The 21,774-nt window shown below is 49.5% G+C and overlaps 1 protein-coding gene across 3 annotated transcripts in view; it reads right to left on the bottom strand.

Moving 5' to 3' along the window:
• Positions 1–2,535: 2,535 nt before the first annotated feature.
• The window catches only part of Lasp1 (LIM and SH3 protein 1), a 56,597-nt gene continuing 37,358 nt past the window's right edge, over positions 2,536–21,774 (bottom strand). For all 3 annotated transcript variants that reach the window (XM_004655488.2, XM_045158694.1, XM_045158695.1), the window contains 4 exons: positions 20,825–20,932; positions 8,107–8,260; positions 7,725–7,828; positions 2,536–5,447 (listed from right to left, as the gene is read on the bottom strand). In XM_004655488.2, the coding sequence (XP_004655545.1) occupies positions 5,274–5,447; positions 7,725–7,828; positions 8,107–8,260; positions 20,825–20,932 (540 nt within the window). In that variant the 3' untranslated portion in view covers positions 2,536–5,273. The remainder of the gene's footprint in view (positions 5,448–7,724; positions 7,829–8,106; positions 8,261–20,824; positions 20,933–21,774) is intronic.

The raw sequence follows: 21,774 nt of genomic DNA, 5'->3' as shown, positions 1-21,774 counted from the left end.
CTCAGGCTGCCACTGATTTCACAGCAATCATCTTATCTCTGTCTCCTGAGTGCTAGTGCTGGGAATAAAAGCATGTGTCACCATGTCCAACCTTTTTTGTTCCCCCCAATAAATCTTTGCCTTAACTCTGCCTAATCTCCCTCCCTTCCTTCTCCTCTTCCTCCCTCCTTCCTTTTCTTAAAAAAATTTAAAATAGAACTGGGCATGGTGGCTCATGCCTTTAATCTCAGCACTCGGGAGGCAGAGATAGGAGGATCACCATGAGTTCAAGGCCACCTTGAGATTACATAAATTCCAGGTCAACCTAGACCAGAGTGAGATTCTACCTCAAAAAAAAAAAAAAATTAAAATATTTTTATTTACTTGATAAAGAGGGAGAAAGAGTGTGCAAGGGCTTCCAGCCATTGTAGATGAACTCCAGATGCGTGTGCCCCCTTGTGCATCTGGCTAATGTAGGTCCTAGGGAATCAAACCTGGGTCCTTTGGCTTTGTAGGCAAATGCCTTAACTGCTAAGCCATCCTTCAAGCCCATCTTTTTCTTTTTCTTGCTTTCTTTCCTTTTTTTCTTTCTTTTTTTTAAATACATAGAGGGCTTCAAAGCAGGGTCTCACTGTAGCCCAAGTTAACCTCAAATTCACTGCCATCCTCCTACCTCAGCCTAATGAGTGCTGGGATAAAAGGCATGTGCCACCATGCCTGGCAAGAGAGAATGGGCGCACTAGCCACTGCAAGGAAATTCCAGATGTGCTGGGCGTGGTGGCACACGCTTTTAATCCCAGAATTAGCTCTTGGGAGGCAGAGGTAGGAGGACTGGTGTGAATTCCAGGCCAGCCAGGACTACACTGAGACCCTACCTTGGGGAAAAAAAAAAAAAAAAATCCAGATGCATTGCTACTTTGTGCATCTCTGGCTTTACATGAGTGCTGGAGGATATAACGCAGGTTGTTAGGCCTTACTGGCAAGCACCCTTAGCAACTAAGCCATCACTCCAATTTCTCTTTTTCTTTTTTTATATTTATTTTTATTCACTTGAGAATGTGTGTGTGTGTGGGTGGGTGGGTGTTCCAGGGCCTCTTGCCTCTGCAAACAAGCTGCAGACTCGTACCACTTTGCATGTGACCCCACATGGGTACTGGGGAATTGAACCCCAGGCCAGCAGACTTTGCAAGCAAGCATCTCTAACCACTGCACTACCTTCCCATCCCACCATGTAATTTTCTTAAAGGATCCTGTTGTTAAGACATTAATGAACCCTTTGTAACAAAGCTTCAAGAGCTTAGGCCACTTCAAAAGGGGGTATGGAGAAACCCTCCCATCTAAGGAGCCCCTTAACCTGTGGCAGGTGAAGCTTCCAGGAGAGGGGGCTGCAGCAATGCAGAAAGGAAGCCAACTGGAGACCTGCCCCACTGGCTCCTCCCTCCCATAGAAAGTATGGTAAACACAGCCAGATGTGGCCTTTAACCCTGGCACTCAGGAGGCAGAGGTAGGAGAATCGTTGGAGAGTTCAAGACTACATATTGTATTCCAGGTCAGTCTGGGCTAGAGTGAGACCCTACCTCAAAAAATAAGTAAAAAGAAAAAAGCATGGTACACAGTCCCCGCCTTTGTGTGCATCCCTCCTACTGCAGGCTGCTTCCTTCTGACTACAGACTCTCAACCCGGGACAGTCCCTTCCTCCTCTCACTGCTGCTACTGGGAGGCCAGGAAATGCTTTTATGTGGGGCCCTGTGTGGAAACTGCTTTCCTCCACAAAAGAGTGGGGCAGGTCACTGGTGACTGGAAGCAGGGGGTCCAGGAGCCTTGATTGCTGTCCCTACCAGTCCCCTCCCCAGCCTAACTGAGAAACGGGAGCAGGATGCCTGCCGTCAAGCCTGGAGCCCTGGGGATGCAGAGGGCTGCCCTGGAGAAGACGGAGACGTGTGCAGATGGTGCTGGGTTGCCAGAGCCTGAGAGAGGGTGCTACCCCATGCCTCCGCGCTCCGTACGCTGTCCCAGAGTGCTACCCACGCCCGGCTTCTTCACGAGTGCTTGTTACACAGAGCTCTTTTTAGGCAGCTCAGTGCCTGTCCCTGGCCAAGGACCACATGAAGTAGATGCATGACCTCCCCTGAAGGTAACAGCTAGTGTAAGAAGAGGGATGGCGAAAAAGAGTCTGGAAACTCAGGGAACCATCAGCCTTGGATGTGGGAGTGTCACCAGGCTGGGTGAGGCCACTAGCAGGCTGGTTTTGTCCTGTTCCCCCCCCACACACCAGTAGGTCTCACTCTAGCTCAGGCTGGCCTTGAACTCCTACCTCTACCTCCTGTGCAGGGCCTGGTCTGGAGAGAATTTGAGGAGGCACATGTTAGGGTTCGTGAAGAATAAGCTACCTCTTGGCTCCTAGAGAAGACCGCCTCTCCGAGGGGCAGCTGGGCTCTGTGGGTGTCAGGCCAATACTTCCAGGCAGACAAGACACACACACAACAAAGCAAAACAAACAAAAACAAGAAGAACAAAAAACCCACAACACCTCAGAGCCAAAGAGGTAGCCCAGTCTGCAGGTAAAAATTATACTTTTATTTGAGTCACCAGGAGAAAGATTCACTTGTGGTTCAAGTCAATGTTCAGAATCATAACAGGCCAGAAAGATTTGATCCCAAGCACAAGGCCAGAAGGAGGGAGGGGACCAAACAGACCCGAGAAAGACAACAACCCCGTATAAAAGATGAGGAGTGAGTGGCTTCACACACACACACATATAAACACACGCACGCACACACACACACACACACAAACACACATGAAATGTTGGGACAGAGGTGAGTTTCACAGGGTCACTTCTGTTTCTTTTTAAATACAAGCTTTGGGGGTAATGGTGGTACTTTTTTGTGTGTCTTATTTCCAGCTATTAAAAAAGGCCCAAAAGTGCTTATGTGGAAGAAAAAAAGGCAGAAATCAAGCAATAAAGTTTTCCCTGGAGGGACATGGGGTGGGGGAGAAACACAGAACAGTGCTGGGAGAATTAGGCTTCTTACATGGAAAGCCTGGTCCACAAAAGTTCACATTCTAGCTCAGGGGAGCCTTTTATCCTAGGGGTTTGATGGGCTAAAAACCCTCTGTAAAGGGAGGCACAGATCAGAGGCTCAGTGCAGCCCACAGGCTCTGTACTCTTCTAGGGGTGGATGGTTGTGGAAAGGAACATGGACTCCAGCAGCCCTGGGTCCCTCAGCACCAGTGTGACAGTCCCTCCTCTCTCTCTGGGGGGTGAGAGTGTCCCCCATTTTTAGGACAGGAAAAATAGGCTTGCCATGTTGGGAAGGGAGAGAGGTTGAGCTGAGAGGTACCAGAAAGCCTCTGGCTCCTCCCACCCAGTTGCCATCCTCCCAACCTTAGGTCCTCCACAGCTCCTGCTGTTGACCTTTGGTCCCAGATCCACATTGTGCTTTGAGATGGAGAGGGAATAGATCAGTGCACACCCCTTCCCGCCCCCCACCATCCATGGCTTCTGAGATGCTTTCACAAGGCCCTCCTCAATGTCCCCTTGTCCCTCACATGGCCTAACAGGACAATCCTCCTGTCCTACCAAGATGAGAACTAGAAAGTAAAGGGGACTGGCCAGGAAAGGGGCTCCTGCCTCGGCCACTCCCTCAGCTGATACCCCCAAATCACCTCGCAAGCCCTTTCAGAATGCGCATGACCACCGCCTGGCTGGCTAGGCCCAGGGCCTTCGGACCTAGTCTTCACCTGCGTGGTCTAAGGGCGCAAAGGGATTAGATGTCAGACAGAGAAGATGGGAGTGGGGAAGACCTAGAGGGATGACAAGAAAACCCAGAGATGAATAAAGCTGGGTGGGGGCTGGCCCAGGCCCCCGACGCAGAGCAGGAACCCGGATGTAGCACCATCCCCCAGTCAGTGCTGCCAGTTTTAAAGCCCTGGACCCTTTCCCTTGCTTTAGGGGTGTTCACATGAAGGGGAACTGTTTGGGGAGGACACGAGTGAGGCACCACAGCGTGGATGGATGATCTAGGTCCTTCTGGTACCCTATTCTGCATCCCGAGACACAGACAGACAGAGATGTCTCCCACCTGAAGCCTTCCCTAGCGAGGAACAAGCCAACAGCAGCCTCCACCAACTCCAGAACCACCCCACTTCTGCCCAGTACCCTGCAAAGGGACGAGGGCTTCCTGCAGGTCCGGGGGAGAGCAGACCTGCGTGCTTCTCTTTCACACCCAGACACCAGCAGCAGATAGACGACACATCTGCCCTCTCCTGTCATCTCTGCCCATTCATTTTAGTCTGTCAGACACCTACAGGCAAGCTCACTCCGCACACAGTGGTCCTCACTGGCTTTGCACTGCTCCAAGTCCATCTGGCCTTGAGCAAGGGAGGGGAGGCCACGGGAGGACCAGAGACCTCTTCCTTGTGGGTAGCACGAAGAAGTGGTACATCTGACCCATATGTCTGTGGAGGTGCTTGTTCTACCCCTCAGGACATGGCTTCTGGCCAGGGGGGTAAGAGGACTTTCAGAAGGTTGGGGGAAGCTCAAGGGGCTGCAGAGAACAGACCCTGTTCCTAAATCTGAGAAAGGCAAGAACCCGACCCAAAGTGTGCTTGCTGGGGAGCTCTGGGCCACCCTAGGTCTGTGCAGGCAGGAGGGCAAAGCTCACTCTGCAAAGGAATTCACTCTACTCTCCTTTGAGTACCCTGGAGGAGGCAGAGGGTGGGAAGGGAACCCCCTGCCCCCCCCAGCGGGCTAGCAGCTCCCTCCTTCAGAGAGGTGAAGCCCATCACATTGGTCCCTACACAACAGAGCTCCTAAGCCTATTCCCACCCTCAGGGAATGTATGGAGAAGTGATTGCCCAGAATTCTGGGGAGTTTGGGCCTCATCCCAGCCCTGGAATGTCTGGACATGTGGGTCACCCAGCAGGAAGGGCCCCAGGCCGGAAGATAGGTAGTCAGGGCTGGAAGCTAACCTGTCTCCTGTTCTAGCCCAGCCGCGCGAAGCCGCAGTCCCAAAGTGATCCAGCCCTCCCAGAGAGGCCCAGTCTGTTCCATCCAGAGAGAAAACCAGGAAGTCGGTGGAGGGGAAAACCTGCCAGGGGAAGGAGGCCGAGAAAGTGGCAGAACAAGGCTTCGGTTGGCAAAAGAAGCTGGAGGAGGGGTGGGGACAAAGAAGCTGTCGCAGATCTTAAAAAACAAACAAACAGAGACACTGAAAGGTGGATGGGTCAGGCCCCGGACAGATGCGATGCTGTGGAATGCACTGAAGATGGGGGGTGGGGTGCCCCAGGGCTCAGATGGCCTCCACGTAGTTGGCCGGCAGCATCCCGGTGTCGCCGGTACGCTCCACGGTCCCGTACATCCAGCCGTCGTCGATCTGCTGCACGTTGACAATGGTGTCCCCGTCCTGGAAGGAGACCTCGTCCTCGTCGGCGGCGCTGTAGTCATACACTGCCCGGTACCGCTTCTGCAGGGGCAGCAGCAGTCAGCAGGGGCCTTGGCGCGCTTTCCCGTCCCACCCTCTCATACGCCAGGCAAGCACTCCACCCCTGAGCTCAGCCTCAGCCCTGGGTGGGTTGGTTGGTTATTTTCTTTCTCTCTTCCTTTTTTTTTTTTTTTTTTTTGGTTTTTCAAGGTAGGGTCTCACTCTAATCCTGGCTAACCTGGTGATCCTCCTACCTCTGTTTCCCAAGTGCTGGGATTAAAGGTGTGTGCTACCATGCCTGACTCTTTTATATTTAATTAATTATCTATTTTTATTTGAGAGAAAGGGAGAGAGAGAAAAAATGGGCACACAAGGGCCTCTTAACCACTGCAAATGAACTCCAGACACATGTGCCACCTTGTGCATCTGGTTTACGTGGGACCTGAAGAATCGAACCTAGGTCTGTAGGTTACAAAGGCAAATGCTGTAACTGTTAAGCCATCTCTCCAGCCCAGTCCTAGGTTTCTTTCCTAGGGCCCCTGAGAATCCCAGAGCCAGGCCCACGGAGAGATTGAAGTAAAAGATGGACCCTGGGCCGGGCATGGTGGTGCACGCTTTTAATCCCAGCACTTGGGAGACAGAGGTAGGAGGATCACCGTGAGTTTGAGGCCACCCTGAGACTACATAGTGAATTCCAGGTCAGCCTGGGCTAGAGTGAGACCCTACCTAAAAAAAAAAAAAAAAGTGGACCCTGGGCTGGTCTCTGCCATGAATTCTCTCATGTGGTGCATGTTCTGAAAACATATGCCCTTTTACAATGTGTTTGGCATCTATAAAGGCAAGACAGGCTGAGAATACCCTGCCCCTTCCCATGGGAATGTGATAAGGCCCCACAGGCACAATGCCTGGATAGTGTTTTAAAATGTTATATGCAACTGGGTGTGATGGTGCATGCCCTTAGTGCCATCACTTAGAAGGCAGAGGTAGAAGGACTGCCATGAATTCAAGGCCAGCCTGGGACTACAGAGTGAATTCCAGGTCAGCCTAGGCTAGAGTGAGACCCTACCTTGAGAAAAAAAAAAAAAAAGGTGGGGAGGGTTAGAGAGATGGCTTAGCAGATAAGGCATTTACTTGCAAAGCCAAAGGACCCAGGTTCAATTACTCATATAAGACAGATGCACAAAGGGGCACATGTGTCTGGAAGTTTGTTGGCAGTGGTTGAAGGCCCTGGTGGGTCCATTCTCTCCCCCACCTCCTTTCCTCTCTCAGATAAATAAAAAGGCTGGGAAGGGCCTGGATAGGCTAGAGAGATGGCTCAGTGGTTGAAGGTACTTGCTTGTAAAACCTAAAAGCCTGACAGCTGAGGTTTGATTACCCAGTACCTAGATGCATAAAGAAATTCACTCTACTCTTCTCTGGGTACAAATGCACAAAGTAGCACAAATGTATGGAGTTCATTCACCCATACTCACTCTCTACCCCATTTTCAAATAAATAAAATATAAAAGGGGGGTGTGTGCTGGAGAGATGGCTTAGTAGTTAAAGGTGCTTGCTTGCAAAGCCTGACAGCCCAGGTTCAATTCCCCAGTTCCCATGTAAAGTGAGATTTATGCACAAAGTGGCAAAAGTATCTGGAGTAGTTTGCAGTGGCGGGAGGCCCTGACATGCCTATTCTCTCTTTCTCTCATAAATAAATAAAAGTTCTTTGAAGGGAGCCAGTAGAATCAAGTGAGGGGAGATCCAGTCCATATGGGGTAGTCTGGGGGGAGCTACAGAGAGTCAGGGACAAGCTGAGAGCTGAAGACCAGGCCTTTCATCTTCATAAAAATCAGGGAGCATGCCGGGCGTAGTGACACACACCTTTAATGCCAGCATTCGGCAGGCAGAGGTAGGAGGATCACGGGGAGTTCAAGGCCACCCTGAGACTACATAGTGAATTCCTGGTCAGCCTGGGCTACAGTGAGACCCTACCTTGAAAAAAAAAAAAAAAAGAACCAGGGAGCAGGGCTCAGGTTTGGATGGGCCCTTCAGCAGAAAGGCGCTTTGTGTGAGTTCAGGTATCCAGAGCAGAGACCCTGGGCTGAGGTGGAGGTCTGGCTCAGCTAAAGTACATCCATGGCTGGAACAGATTCCCGGCCCCCCAGTACCACCTGACTGCAGCCCACTCCACTCTTTGGTTGATGAGGTTGAGACCCGTATAGGAAGGGCGGTGTCATAGCCTACAGGAGATGGCGGTAAGGGCGGGGAGAATTTATGAGCTGGGTCCTCTGGCCTCCCCATGTCTCTGGTCGTCTACTTCCTGCAGCCAGGGCTACTCACCCCACCCCCGCCTGGGGCGCTCCGCTGTATGGAGACTGGGGCTGCAGGCTCCTTGAAGCCACCATAGGACTGGCTTGCCTGCTGCTGCTGGGGCTGCTGGTAAACTGGAAAATGAGTGGAGACAGACAGGGCTCAGAAAGAATCTCCCAAACCCATCCTCCTGCTCCCTGCCAAGAATTTCCACCCCACCAGCCTGGCCCAGTCCGATTCTCAAAGGCTTCCGGTTACGGGCGCACATTCGCCGGTGTCGCGGACACCACAACAGGGGTGCTCTTCGCACTGGGGCTCCCCAGGGGCTCGGCCTGGGGGTCTGTCCCACATGCATGCCCGCAGCTTCCCTCTCACTGCTCTGATCCGCGCTGGGCCTCAGGCCGGCACTCACCGGGGGTGTTGCTCGGGACGTGGTGAGTCTGTGGCTGCTGCTCAGGGGCCCTCCGATAGCTGCTGCTGTCCTGGGGTTCTCGGCGATCTGGCTCCATGCCCTCGCCCCCACTGGGGCCCATGCGGCTCCTCTCAAATTCTTCATGGTATTTGATCTGCATGACATTAGGGCTGAGTGAAGGACCCAGGGCAAACTGACCAGTTCCCTCCTACTGGCACTCAAGCTGGGCATGGTGGTGCAAAACCACAGTCCCAGCAACGGATGTGGGAGCATTGCTTGAGATCAGGAGTTCAAGATCAGCCTAAACAACAACATTAATGTGAGAAAGACTCCTGCACCGCTCCAGCAGTCTCAGTGACTTCACCTGTCAGACCTCAATTATACCTTTATAAAAAATGGGCCAACATTGCCAGGACCCTTGGTTTCCCACCAGGAATAGATGGTAAGACACTATTGCTAAAGACTCCACATACTTGGGCTGCAAGGTCACTGAGAAAGCCTGCTGGAACTGTGCTGATAACCTCCTCCATGTAGACCAGCTGACAGAAAGCTGGAAGAAGCCATTCTGCATGCAGTTCGATGCGAGAAAGAGAAATCACCAGTGAAAATACCCAGTGGACACTGCAAGCCTTATATTTGGCCAGCCAGGCCAAATGAGCCAATGGATGAAATAGTGGCACGTCTGTTATGTGGGAAACCAACTGCCCTCTAATTTGACTGGAGGCCCGCTCCATGGGAGGGAATACATCCCTGATACTGAAAACCTACAACAGGCATAATCATGAGCTCTAGGGGTGTGACATCTGCTGGTGTCTGGCTAAATGTGTATACTATGGTTACCAAACTGCCCAGTAAGCACTTCTCTTAATGTTCATACCCATATATTAATGCTACTCTCACTTTTGGTTCGCGAACCTTCTCTTTTCAGATGGCAGTGACCTTGGGATGACTCAGAAGACACCATGGTGCTGAGAAGTGACAGAGGAGTGCTCAGCACTGAAATCTCTCTACCACACCTTCCAAGGCTCAAGGTCCATTGTGGAAGTGGTGGTGAAAAGAATGTAAGAGCCAAAGGAAGGGTAGGACTCCTTACAATGTGCTTCTCTAGACACAAGATGACCTGGATATCCATGATCTCACAGTGCCTGACACTACCTACACAAGACCATCATAAGAGGAGGAAAAGATCATGATGTCAAAATAAAAGAGAGACTGATTGAGAGGGTAGAGGAGATATGATGGAGAGTGGAGTTTCAAAGGGGAAAGTTGGGGGAGGGAGGGAACTACCATGGGATATTGTTTACAACCATGGAAGTTGTCAATAAAAAAAAAAAAAAAGGGCAAAATGGGGCAAGCTAAGGTGTCCACTTGTGAGGGCTCCATCTGAAATTGACAGGCCAGTCAGTTCTGATGGTAATGGTGCAAGTGATCAGGCCAGAAAGTGACTGAAAGGCTGCGAATGGTGGAACATGCCTTTAAACCCCAACACCGCAGATGTAGGAGAATTGCTGTGAGTTCAAGGCCAGCCTGAGACTATAAGAGTGAATTCCACATCTGCCTGGGTTAAAAAAAAAAAGGCTGGAGAGATGTCTTAGTGGTTAAGGGGCATGCCTGAGAAGACTAAGGAGCCCAGTTCGATTCTCCAGGTCCTACGTAAGCCAGATGAACATGGTGGCACATGCATTTTGAGTTTGTTTGCAATGGCTAGAGGCCCTGGCATGCCCATTCTTGCTCTCTGTCTCTCTCTCTCTCTCTCTCTCTCCCTGTGTCTAATAAATAAACAAATAAAAAATAAAAAAAAAGGGGCCATGGTTACCCAAGCCAGGGGTTACTAGCAGACACAATGAGATTTTTTAAAAAATATTTTATCATAGTGGTGCATGCCTTTAATCCCAGCACTGGGGAGGCACTGGGAGGTAGGAGGATCACTGTGAGTTTGAGGCCACCCTGAGACTACCTAGTGAATTCCAGGTCAGCCTTGACTATAGTGAGACACTACCTTGAAAAGCAAAAAAAAAAAAAAAAAAAGGGCTGGAGAGATGGCTTAGCAGTTAAGGCACTTGCCTGCAAAGCCAAAGAATCCCATTTCAACTCTTCAGGACCCACGTAAACCAGATGCACAAGGGGGCACAATCTTCTGGAATTCGTTTGCACTGGCTGGCGGTCCTGGTGCGCCCATTCTCTCTCTCAAATAAATAAATAAAATATATTTAGATTTTCTTTATTTATTTGAGAGAGAATAGATATACATATATATGGCTATTTTGTGCATTTGACTTTTCTGAGGAATCAAATACGGGTCATTAGGTTTTGCAGGCAAGTGCCTTAACAACCGGGCAATCTCTCCAGCCCAGTCAGGGTTGTTCTCCTACCCCCACATGCGCCCATATATACTAAAGAAAAACAGTGACAGAATGAGAGAGAAAAGCAATACACACAGACGTTCTAAGGTTTCCTTCCTGGACCCTCCTGGCACATACACCCACACTTCCCACCTGAAGATGCTCGGTGAGGTCTATTCTCTGCCTTTTCACAGAGGAAGCTCCAGGGAGAATTGGCCTGCGGGTGGGGAAGAAGTGGGCCAGGGGAACATGAGGAACAGCTCACTCCACACCGAGGGAAAATCTCCAGGGCAACTGTCCTATCCTAGGCGAGCCGGGGCACCCGATGGGAGGCTGGTTCTCACTTCCTCTCATAGGATCCTGCCCTGCCTTTGCCTGACCTGGAAGGGAACAGGGAAAGCCTGCTGTTTCCTGGAACAAAAAGGAAGGAAGCTGAGATCCTGAGCCCTGGAAGCCCTAACCAGAGCTTGACCCACACTGTTGCAGCCCGTGAGAAATCCTTGGCTATCCACACCCCAGTGCTTTCTCTGCTGCCCTCCCTTACCCTTGGCATTCACCGTACAGCCGGCAAGAGTTAATGCTTGGCCAGGCAGAGCTGCGGCCAACTGGGAACACCTGTGGCTTCTGCTGGCTAAAATAATGGTTATTTAGTGCAGCCTGGGCTGGCAGGGAGGGGAGGGGCCGAGTGTGGGAAGAGTATGGTCTGGAGGCAGAAAGGGACTCACTGAGGGGTTTGGTTTGTTGGGACTAGTCACTCCTCTCCCTGTCCTTCATAACCAAACAGGGACCCACACCCAAATGGCAAAACTGGGTGAGTTTATTCCCAGGAGGAGACCAGCTCTGGCCAGGTTGAAACCCCACGGGTTCACGGAAAGAGCCCTGTGGTGACACCCAAGAACCAAGGACCAGGGAGGGAAGGACAGAGGTGGAGGGGACAGATCAGCACTTGGCCCTGGGGCTACCGGCTGGTGGTCTTCAGGGCTATGTGCCTCAGACACTGTGGACCCTGCTACCTACCCTTTCCTGAGTGAGACCCAGTGCGTTACAGTCAGGGTAAGAAGGAGAGGTAGAGGAACTTCCAGGTTCTAGAAAGCCTTCCCTCAGCCCAGACAGGCTGAGACAAGGGGAGACCCCACCCCACTGCTAATCCCACATAGGCTTTCTACCCCCTCCTGCCCACCAGGTGGCAGCTGGCCTCACCTTCTTCTCTTTCCTTCTCTTAATCTAATAAAGTCTCTCTAAACCTTAAAAAAAAAAAAAAAAAAAAAGCCAGGCATAGTGGCACAGGCCTTTAATCCCAGCACTTGGAAGGCAGAGATAGGAGTTCAAGCCCACCCTGAGACTACATAGTGAATTCCAGGTCAGCCTGGGCTAGAGTGAGACCCTAACTCAAAAAAACAAACAACAAAGAAATAATAAGAAGGGTTGAAATGAGAGATCCCTGCTACCCCTCAATACCATGGACTTCCTCCTTCCTCAGCAGATGAGGAAACCTTGTAACCTGGTTACACTGGGCAACCTAATGGCTTTTTTGGGATGGGGGTAAAGTGTGTGTTGTGTGGGCACCAGGGTCTCTTGCTACTGAAAACCGAACCCTAGACATTTGCAGCACTTCTTTTTGGTTTTTCAGGGTAGTCTCAAACTCTCAGCGATCCTCCTACCTCTGCCTCCCAAGTGGTGCAATTAAAGGCATGCGCCACCACGCCCGGCTCATATATGCAATACTTTTGCATCTGGCATGGATGCTGGAGAATTAAACTGGGCTGGTAGGCTTTGCAAGCAAGTGTCTTTAACCGCTGAGCCATCTCCCCAGCCCCCCTCCCCCCTTTAAGCAAACAGGGAACATGATATTCTCAAGAGAATCCTGGCAGATCCAGGCTCAGCAATGGTTTGATCTTGTAAAGGGCCTGTGGGAGGGCGGACAGAGCCCCAGCAGAACTGCCAGGCCCCCGCGGAAGGAAACCACACTGCAACCGTGCCATGAACACGAGCGTGTGAGTTCAGTCCGCCGGGGCCCAAGGACTCTCTTCTCTCAGCCAGGGTCCTACTTGGTCAGGCCGTCAGGGTGACCGGAGAGGTTCCCCTCTAAAGCCGTGTTCTGCTTTCTGGAGCACCTGTTTCCGGACTATGGTGGAAAACAAAAGGCCTGACTCCCCGTCGATCCTCTGCCACGTGCTTCTTCATCATGGCCAAGGAGGGAACCCTGCCTTTGAATGGAACAACTAACTCACCAACCAGGCGCTTTTCGTTTTTTGGCTCTCCATGTGCCAAGGTCCTATTTTATGCCCTTGCACACACTGCTCATGTCCTTTTCTCATCCAGGCCAACAATCAATCACTATCACCCTCATTTTACATATGGGCAGAGATGGTGGGTCAAGTCCAGTTCTTGTTGTTGAGACAGGGTCTGGGCCTGAACTTCTGATCCTCCTGTACTCTGATTACAGCTGTTCACAACTGCAGGCCAACTATTTGCTATGATGAAATTCTGACAAAAGCTAAAACTCATTGAATTGAAAATGTGAATTAAGCTGGGAGTGGCACGTGCCTTTGATTCCAGCAATGGGGAGGCAGAAGTAGGAGGATCGCCCGTGAGTTTGAGGCCACCCTGAGACTACACAGTGAGTTCCAGGTCAGCCTGAGCTAGAGTGAGACCCTACCTTGAAAAACCAAAACAACAACAAAAAGGAAGGAAGGAAGGAAGGAAGGAAGGGAGGGAGGGAGGGAGGGAGGGAGGGAGGGAGGGAGGGAGGGAGGGAGGGAGGGAGGGAGGAAGGAAGGGAGGGAGGAAAAAAAAAGGAAATGTGACTTAGGGGGCTGGTAAAGGGCTGGTAGCACAAGCCATGAGGACCCGAGGTCAGATCGCAGCACCTACATTAAAAACCGGGCATAGTGGCAGATGTCTGCAATCCCAGCACTGAGCAGGTGAGGACAGAAGACTCCCTAGGGCTTGCTGGCTAGCTAGTCTAGCTGAATCAGTGAGCTCTAAGGTCCATGCAAGACCCTGTCTCAGAAAAATAAATTGGGAGCTGGAGAGATGACTCAGCAGTTAAGGCACTTGCCTGCAAAAATCCAAGGACCTGGGTTCGATTCCTCAGTACCCAGTAAAACCAGATACACAAAGTGGTGTATGCACCAGTTGTTCACTTGCAATGGCTAGAGGCCCTGGTGTGCCCATTCTCTCCCCTGGCCCCTGCTTTGCTTGCAAATAAATAAGCTAGGCCAGGCGTGGTGATGCATGCCTTGAATCCCAGCATTTGGGAGGCAGGGGTAGGAGGTCTCTGTGAGCTTGAGGCCAGCCTGAGTCTATATAGTGAATTTTAGGTCATCCTGAGCTAGAGAGAGACCCTACCTCAAAAAACCAAAAACATAAAATAAATAAGTTGGAGGGCAACTGAGGAGGACACTTGAGGCCAACCTCTGACCTCCACACACACGTACATGCACACGCTCACATGAGAAAAAGAAAATGTGACTGACAGAAATGCAAAGAATTCCTGCGTATAGCAAAGGCATCTGCGAGGTTCATGGTTTTACTGTCCTGCGGGACACTTGCATTTCCAGCTCTTTTACCATCCACCTTTGCCTATCTTTCCCAGCTCGAGGTTCTAACACTCAGAACTTTTTGACCAGGGTACAGGAATGTAATGTTCTTTTTTTACCCTTCCTTTCTTGGCACAGTGCTGAGAATCAAGCCTAGGGCCTCCTGCATGCCAGGCAAGCAGTCTTCCATGCCTGTTCTATTTTTTCATTTTAGAGAGAGAGGAGAGAGATAGAGAATTGGCATGTAAGGGCCTCAGCCACTGCAATTGAATTCCAGATGTTTGCGCCATCTAGCGCTTGCCTCACCTTTGTGCATCTAGCTTACTTAGGATCTGGAGAGTTGAACCTGGGTCCTTAGGCTTTACAGGCAAGCGCCTTAACTGCTAAACCATCTCTCCAGTCCCTGTTCTATTTTTTTTAAGTATTTTATTTTTATTTATTTTTTTATTTATTTAAGAGAAAGGGAGGTGGGGAATGGGTGCAACAGGGCTTCCAGCCACTGCAAACAAACTCCAGAAGCATGTTCCACCTTGTGCATCTGGCTTACATGGGTCCTGGAGAACTGAACCAAGGTCCTTTGGTTTTGCAGGCAAGTGCCTTAACCACTAAGCCATCTTTCCAGCCCCCCTGTTCTATTTCTTGATGTGCATGGTGAGAAAGTGGCTGATAAGTGAATGTGTTACAATGTGTTGTTGTACGTCACAGAAGAAAGTGAAAAGACCTAAAATTGGAGCTAGAGGCAGAGCTTGGGTGGTAAAGCATGTGCTTAGCATGGGCTTGATCCCGAACACCCTCTCCCAAAATTGTGTAACTTGTATATACACAAACTAAATGTAAGCAAGTCAGGCAAAGAGTGCCAGAAGGAAACTCAAGGAGAGCCGGGCACGGTGGCACATCCCTTCCATCCCAGCCCTCAGGAGGCAGAGGTCACCATGAGTTTGAGGCCACCCTGAGACATAGTGAATTCTAGGTCAGCCTGAGCTACAGTGAGACACTAACTCAAAAACAAACAAACAAACCACACACACACAAAAAAAAAAAAACCCTCAAGGAAATAGAAGGGTTTATCCATTAAAGACATTAGAGCTTTGGAAACAAAGTCCAGGCTTGAGAATCTACAGCCTTCACCCCACAAGGAAGGACCTGGGCCTCTCAGCCCCTCCCCCATAGCTCAAGGCCCAGCCTCTCATCCCACACAGCAAGTCCCAGACCTCCCAAACCTTTAGATGCCTTTAATGTAAACAGACTCACCATAGATACATGATATATAATTCACTCGTGTCTTTCCTCAAAATTTCCTATATGTTATTAATTTATTTTATTTTATTGTTTTTTCGTAGTAGGGTCTAGCTCTAGCACAGGCTCCCATGGAATTCACTCTGTAGTCTCAGGGCAACCTGGAACTCACAGCAATCCTCCTACCCCTGCCTCCAGGGCGCTGGGATTAAAGACGTGTGCCACCACACTTGGCTTGTCACTTCTTTAGTCCTTGTGGAAGCAGACAGCTCTGCCTCTGAATATCACTGACAACACTGATCACAGGCCATGCATTTGACATTTGCCTTGTGATCGCCTTTCAAGACAGGATCCTCGGCCCCTACTTTTACAGATAAGGAAACCGAGGTCTCACAGCTGCCCACTGTTGGTGGAGTGTCAGGAGCTAGGATTCCAGCCCCCAAGTCTCTTTCAACCTCACCACCTTGCTTCACCCAGGGGACGGAGCCAGACCCCCCTCAGGACCAGACTGTCGTTTCTCAAATGCTCTGGCTGGTGAGCACAAGCTTCATCACTACAAGATAGTGTGGCCTTCAGAAACCACCACCACCAGTCACTGGGAAGCAACCGGGGAGGGGTAAGGCTACACACAGGAGCACTTTTGGAAACAAAACATATGGTATGGCTCTGAGCACCATTTTTCTTTAGCCACAGTTCTATTTGTGGTTTAAAGCACCACTGGGGTTCTGAGATACAGCCACGATGGTGTCCCCTGACTTCTGTGAAAGATTTTTAGACTCTGATGGCTTTCAAAATTCAGTGAGGGGCTAGTGATAGTTTAGGGGTTAAGAGTGCTTACTGTTTAGGCATGAGGGCCTGAGAGCACCCTAATTTGACTCTTCAGAATCCATGTAAAAAACTGGGTGAGGCCACACACATCTATAACCACTGTACAGTTGGGGTGGGAGTAGGTGGAGAAGGGAGAATTGCTAGGGTTCAACAGCAACTAAAAATTCAGTGATACCCCATCCCAAGAAAGCACATGGATAGAAACAGAGAGGGCACCTCGAATTCTCATCTGGCCCCTGCATGCACGTGCATCTGCACACACACACACACACACACACACACACACATGTACACACTACATATAGTGCATCACACTACACATACACGCAAAAAAAAAAAAAAAACAAAACACGGACTTTAAAGGGAAGAGAAAGGAAGGGAGGAAGGTACTTAATAGGTTGATATTGTATGTAAGTACAATGATTGAGATGGGGAGGTAATATGATGGAGAATAGAATTTCAAAAGGGAAAGTGGGGGGGGGAGGGAATTACCATGGGATACACATTTTACAATCATGGAAAATGCTAATAAAAATTAAAAAAAAAAAAAAAACCTGGACTGGAGAGATGGCTCAGAGATTAAGGCACTTGTCTGTAAAGCTTAAGGGCCCAAGTTTGGTTCCCCAGTGCCCACATAATGCTGGATGCACAAGTTGGTGCAGGCTGTAGTTCATTTCCAGTGGCCAGAGGCCCTGAAGCACCCATTCTCTCTCCTTCTGTCTGCCTCCCTCTCTCTTTCAAATAAATAAAAAATAAAGGAGTTTAATCTTTTTTTTTTTTTTTTTTGGTTTTTCAAGGTAGGATGTCATTCTAGCCCAGGGTGACCTGTAATCCACTATGAAGTCTCAGGATGGCCTCAACCTCAAGGCAATCCTTCTACCCTGCCTCCCAAATGCTGGGATTAAAGGCGTGCGCCACCATGCCCAGCTCAGGAGTTTATTCTTAAAAAAAAAAAAGAAAAATCAGTAAATACTACATACAGTAGCCAAGGGATGTGTTTACAATGCTAAATCCTGGGCCCCAACCCAAGGATACCAATACAGACAGCTGAGACAGCACAAAGTCTCATTCCCACTAAATAACCCATGACTTCAGGGGACTTCTATATGCGTGCTAAGGATTGAATTCAAAGGTCTCTGTGCAACCTTAGGCAAGCACTATAGGAATACTTAGCCGTGTCCCCAGCTGACTGCGGGAGACTCTGACGGAGGCCCGTGTTAACTGCATTCACTAACACCAAGAAAGAGTCTTCGAGCTCTGTGGTTCAGGCGAAAGCAGTCCCTAGGTCAGGTTCTAAGCACCTCCCCCAGCTCAGAAAGAACAATCAGCTAATGGCAGCTCTGTGGTTGCTGATAAGATGTGTATCTCCTCAGGTGGAAGTCTTGGTCACAGTCAGCTTTTGTTACTAGGATGTTTCAGACATTAACACCTCCAATAATGGGTGCAGGAGGGCAGGTGAAATGGGCTGAGTATGGAGTGTTCTGGAAGCCTTCCAAAGCAAGGCGGTGGGGATGAGATGACTGGACTTGCTCCTCTTCCCTCTTCCAAAGCGGGGAGCAACGAACAAGCTGGAGGCTGACAGTTCAGACCAGAAATGCCTCTTAACACAGAGCCACGGGATTCCAGCTTTGTGAGCCATTTCACAACTTCCCTATACTCAAGGCCACACTCCTCCCCACTTTCCATGTAGGGAAGTTCCTGGACACTGATTCCTGGTACCCTTAGAGGAGTAGGAGCTAGAAGCGGGGAGCTCCCGGGGATAAGCCAGGCACTGACTAGGAGACAACTGTGACACGTTTTCTTGGGGGCTAAGAGGAACTGGAGTCCTCTGAGGGCTTTCCTAGCCCAAGGGAAGCATTCTACTTCCTCGGGCCACACATTTCAAACTGCAATCCACAAATGGGTTGCAAAACCCATGTAGCAAGTCAATACTCAACATCTTTACTAAATAGGAGAGCAGGAAAGAGCCAGTTGTGGAGGTACCTGACGGTGGGAAATTGCTGAAAAGGCTGAGGCAGGAGGACAAGGAGTTAGAGGCCAGCCTGGAACTATAGAGGGAGATCCAGGTCAGTCTGAGCTACAGTGAGACCTTTACCTCAATCAAACACATACACACACACACACACACAAGATCTGGGGGAATGGAGAGATGGCTAAGCGGGTTAAGACACTTGCCTGCAAGGCTGCGTGAGGTAGCTCTCACCCTAAGGATCCAGGCTGAATTCCTCACCTCAGTACCCACATCAAGCCAGATGCACTATGTAGCACATGCATTTGGAGTTGCTCTGCAGTGGCTAGAGGCCCTGGCATGCAAATTGTCTCTCTCTCTCTCTATATATATATATGTCTCTCTCTCTCTCTCTCTCTATATATATGTATATGTATATATATATATATTTATATTTGTATATATGTATATTTGGTTTTTCAAGGTAGACTCACACTCTGGTCCAGGCTGACCTGGAATTCATTATAGTCTCAGGGTGGCCTCGAACTCATAGCAATCCTCCTACCTCTGTTTCCCTACTGCTGGGATTAAAGGTGTGTGCCACCATGCCCAGCAATAAATAAATAAAATATTTTTAAAAGATCTGAATGAAAAAAAAAAAAAGATCTGAATGGGGGGCTGGAGAGATGGCTTAGAGGTTAAGCGCTTACCTATGAAGCCTAAGGACCCCAGTTTGAGGCTCAATTCCCCAGGACCCATGTTAGCCAGATGCACAAGGGGGCGCACACATATGGAGTTTGTTTGCAGTGGCTGGAGGCCCTGGTGTGCCCATTCTCTCTCTCTCTCTGTCGCTTTCAAATAAATAAATTAAATTAAAAAAAGTAAAAAGATCTGAATGGGATCCAGACATGGTGGCACATGCCTTTGATCCCAGCACTCAGGAGGCAAAGGTAGGAGGATCTCCATGAGTTCAAGGCCATCCTGAGAATACACAGTGAATTCCAGGTCAGCCTAAACTAGAGTGAAACTCTACCTTGGGGGAAGAAACAAAAAAAAAAAAAAAGATCTGAATGGGTCCTCCAGGTATTAAGTACTCATTCATTTACCTTTTTACTTCCTTGTGGTGCTGGGGATGAAAACCATTGTCTACTGCAAGTGCTCATCACTGAGCTAGAGCTTTAGGCTTGGTCATGAAAGATGTGTTTATTTCAGACAGGGTCTCTCTCACTATGTAGCCCAGGATGCCTTCAAACTCTGGATCCTCTGAAATGCTGATGGGCATCTTCGTGCCTGCCTTCATCAAAGTTGTCTTGTTTTGTTTTGGTTTGGTTTGGTTTGGTTTTTTGAGGAAGGGTCTCATTCTAGTTCAGGCTTACCCGGAATTCACTATATAGTCTCAGGGTGGCCTTGAACTCACAGAATTCCTCCTACCACTGCCTTCCCAGGGCTGGGATTAAAGGTGTGTGACACCACACCCACCTTTTTTTCCCCCATAAATAAATGTGTGCTCTCTTGTTAAAATAAGAGAGACAGAGAGACTGACTGAAAGGGGGAGGGGATATGATGGAGAATGGAGTTTCAAAAGGAAAAGTGGGGATAGGGAAGGTTTCACTATGGGATATTGCTTACAACCATGAAAATTGTTAATAAATAAATAAAAATTATTATATATATTATATATGTATGTGTATATATACACATAATAGAAAAAAAAAGAAAATGTTTCCTTTGGGTTTTTGTTTTGTTTTCAACAGGGTCTCCCTTATGTAGCCCAAGATAGCTTTGAACTCATGATTCTCTTACCTTAGCCTCTCAAATGTTCAGATTACAGGCATGTGACACCACTTCCAGTAAACATATATATCTTTTTCTTTCTTTTTTATTTATTTATTTTTAATGGTAGGATCTTACTCTAGCCCAGTCTGACCTGGAATTCACAATGTAGTCTCAGCGTGGCCTGAAACTCACAGCAATCCTCCTGCCTCTGCCTCCAGAGTGCTGGTATTAAAGGCGTGAACCACCATGCTTTTTAATTTTTTTTTAAGTTTTTTTGTTTGTTTGTTTTTCTGAGGTAGGATCTCACTCTAGCCCAGGCTGACCTGGAATTCACTATGGAGTCTCAGGGTGGCCTCGAATTCACAGCGATCCTCCTACCTCTGCCTCCAGAGTGCTGGTATTAAAGGCGTGCGTCACCACGACCGGCTAAAGTTTTTTTTTTTTTTTTTTTTAAGGAAGGAAATCAAGGCCTATTCTCTAGTCCCGGCTGCTGTGGTGGGCCATGATGTGGGAACTGTCACTCTCTACCGGCTTGGCACACCCACGCACTGCCAGCTACTGGCCAGCCACGAGCACCTGCAACAGTGAGCGTGGTGGGGCCAGGGGGCAAAGCCGGCTGACATTTTTCTCACACAGGAAGGAAGAGCAAGCTGAGCCGGGAGGCATCTCGGGAGGAAATGACTTCGACATTAGCACCCAAAGACAGACAGGAGGCTGCCCTTTCCTCCCACCTCCCAGTTTTGACCTCTGCGCTAAGACGAAACACCCAGCCTACATCCTGACACCCACTATACCCAGGAAGAAAACCAGCTCCAGGGAGCTGGGAGTGACTTGAACCCGGCTGCCCCCAAAGGGCAGCTCCTTCGAAGCAGGAGCGCCATTTGAGTTGAGTGTGACAAAGGGATCCAATCCCTTCCCTCCACTTTGCTCAAGCCACCGCCACACTGGCCTTTGGGGGAGCTGGGCCCACTGGCAACCGCCAAGTGGGCAAGGAGGGCATGGAGGGAGCGGCGGCTGGGCAGCGTGAGCCCTGGGGCGGAGCTCACGTTGCTGATCTGATCCTGCGTCTTCTTGATCCTCTGTAGCTCGGGCGTGTCCGCCACCACGCTGAAGCCTTTGCCCTTGTTCTTCTCAAACTCCTCCTTGTAGCGCACCTGGAGGCCAAGAGGGGAGAGGAGAGGCTGGAGTTAGGGACTGAGGGCACAGGGAGGCAGCACCCATGCAGGAGATAGTGTCAGGGGCCAAGGGAAAGACCCTGGGCAGAAACCCTAACACAACACAAGTGCTTGTGAAAAAGTTTCAGACTAATCATAACCCCACCAGCACCTGTCCCGTACAGTACGTTCAAAGGGGAGGCCACATGCCGAACACCCACACTATTCAAGTGCACGCACACACATACACGTATGCACAGAAACTGAGCCATCAAGAGGCAACATTTTGGCTCCACTGTTACAGGTGCTTGCTTGCACAGCCTGCCTGCCAATCCAGGTTCGATTCCCCACCACCCACAGAAAGCCACATGGGACACTCATCTGCAGTGGCTTGCAGACACAAGAGATTATAGCATGGTCACACACACACACACACACACACACACACGCTATGTATTAAAGAGAGAGGGGGCTGGCTGGGCGTGGTGGTACACGCCTTTAATCCTAGCAGTTGGGAGGCAAGGCTGGAAAGGAAGGTGGATTGCCCTGAGTTCGAGGCCAGCCTGAGACTACATAGTGAATTCCAGGTCAACCTGGGCTACAGCCAAGACCCTACCATAAGACTCTATCTCAAAAAAAAAAAAAAAAAAAAAAAAAAAAAAAAAAAAAAAAAAGAAAATAAGAGCCGGGCATGGTGGCGCACGCCTTTAATCCCAGCACTTGGAAAGCAGAGGTAGGAGGATCGCTGTGAGTTTGAGGCCACCCTGAGATTACATACATAGTAAATTCCAGGTCAGCCTGAACTAGAGTGAAACCCTACCTCGAAAAACCAAAATTTAAAA

The sequence above is a fragment of the Jaculus jaculus genome, chromosome 9 (assembly GCF_020740685.1).
Source record: "Jaculus jaculus isolate mJacJac1 chromosome 9, mJacJac1.mat.Y.cur, whole genome shotgun sequence".
NCBI lineage: Eukaryota > Metazoa > Chordata > Mammalia > Rodentia > Dipodidae > Jaculus > Jaculus jaculus.
Note: the sequence above shows the minus strand (reverse complement) of the source record. Positions and strands in the feature narration are given on the sequence as shown.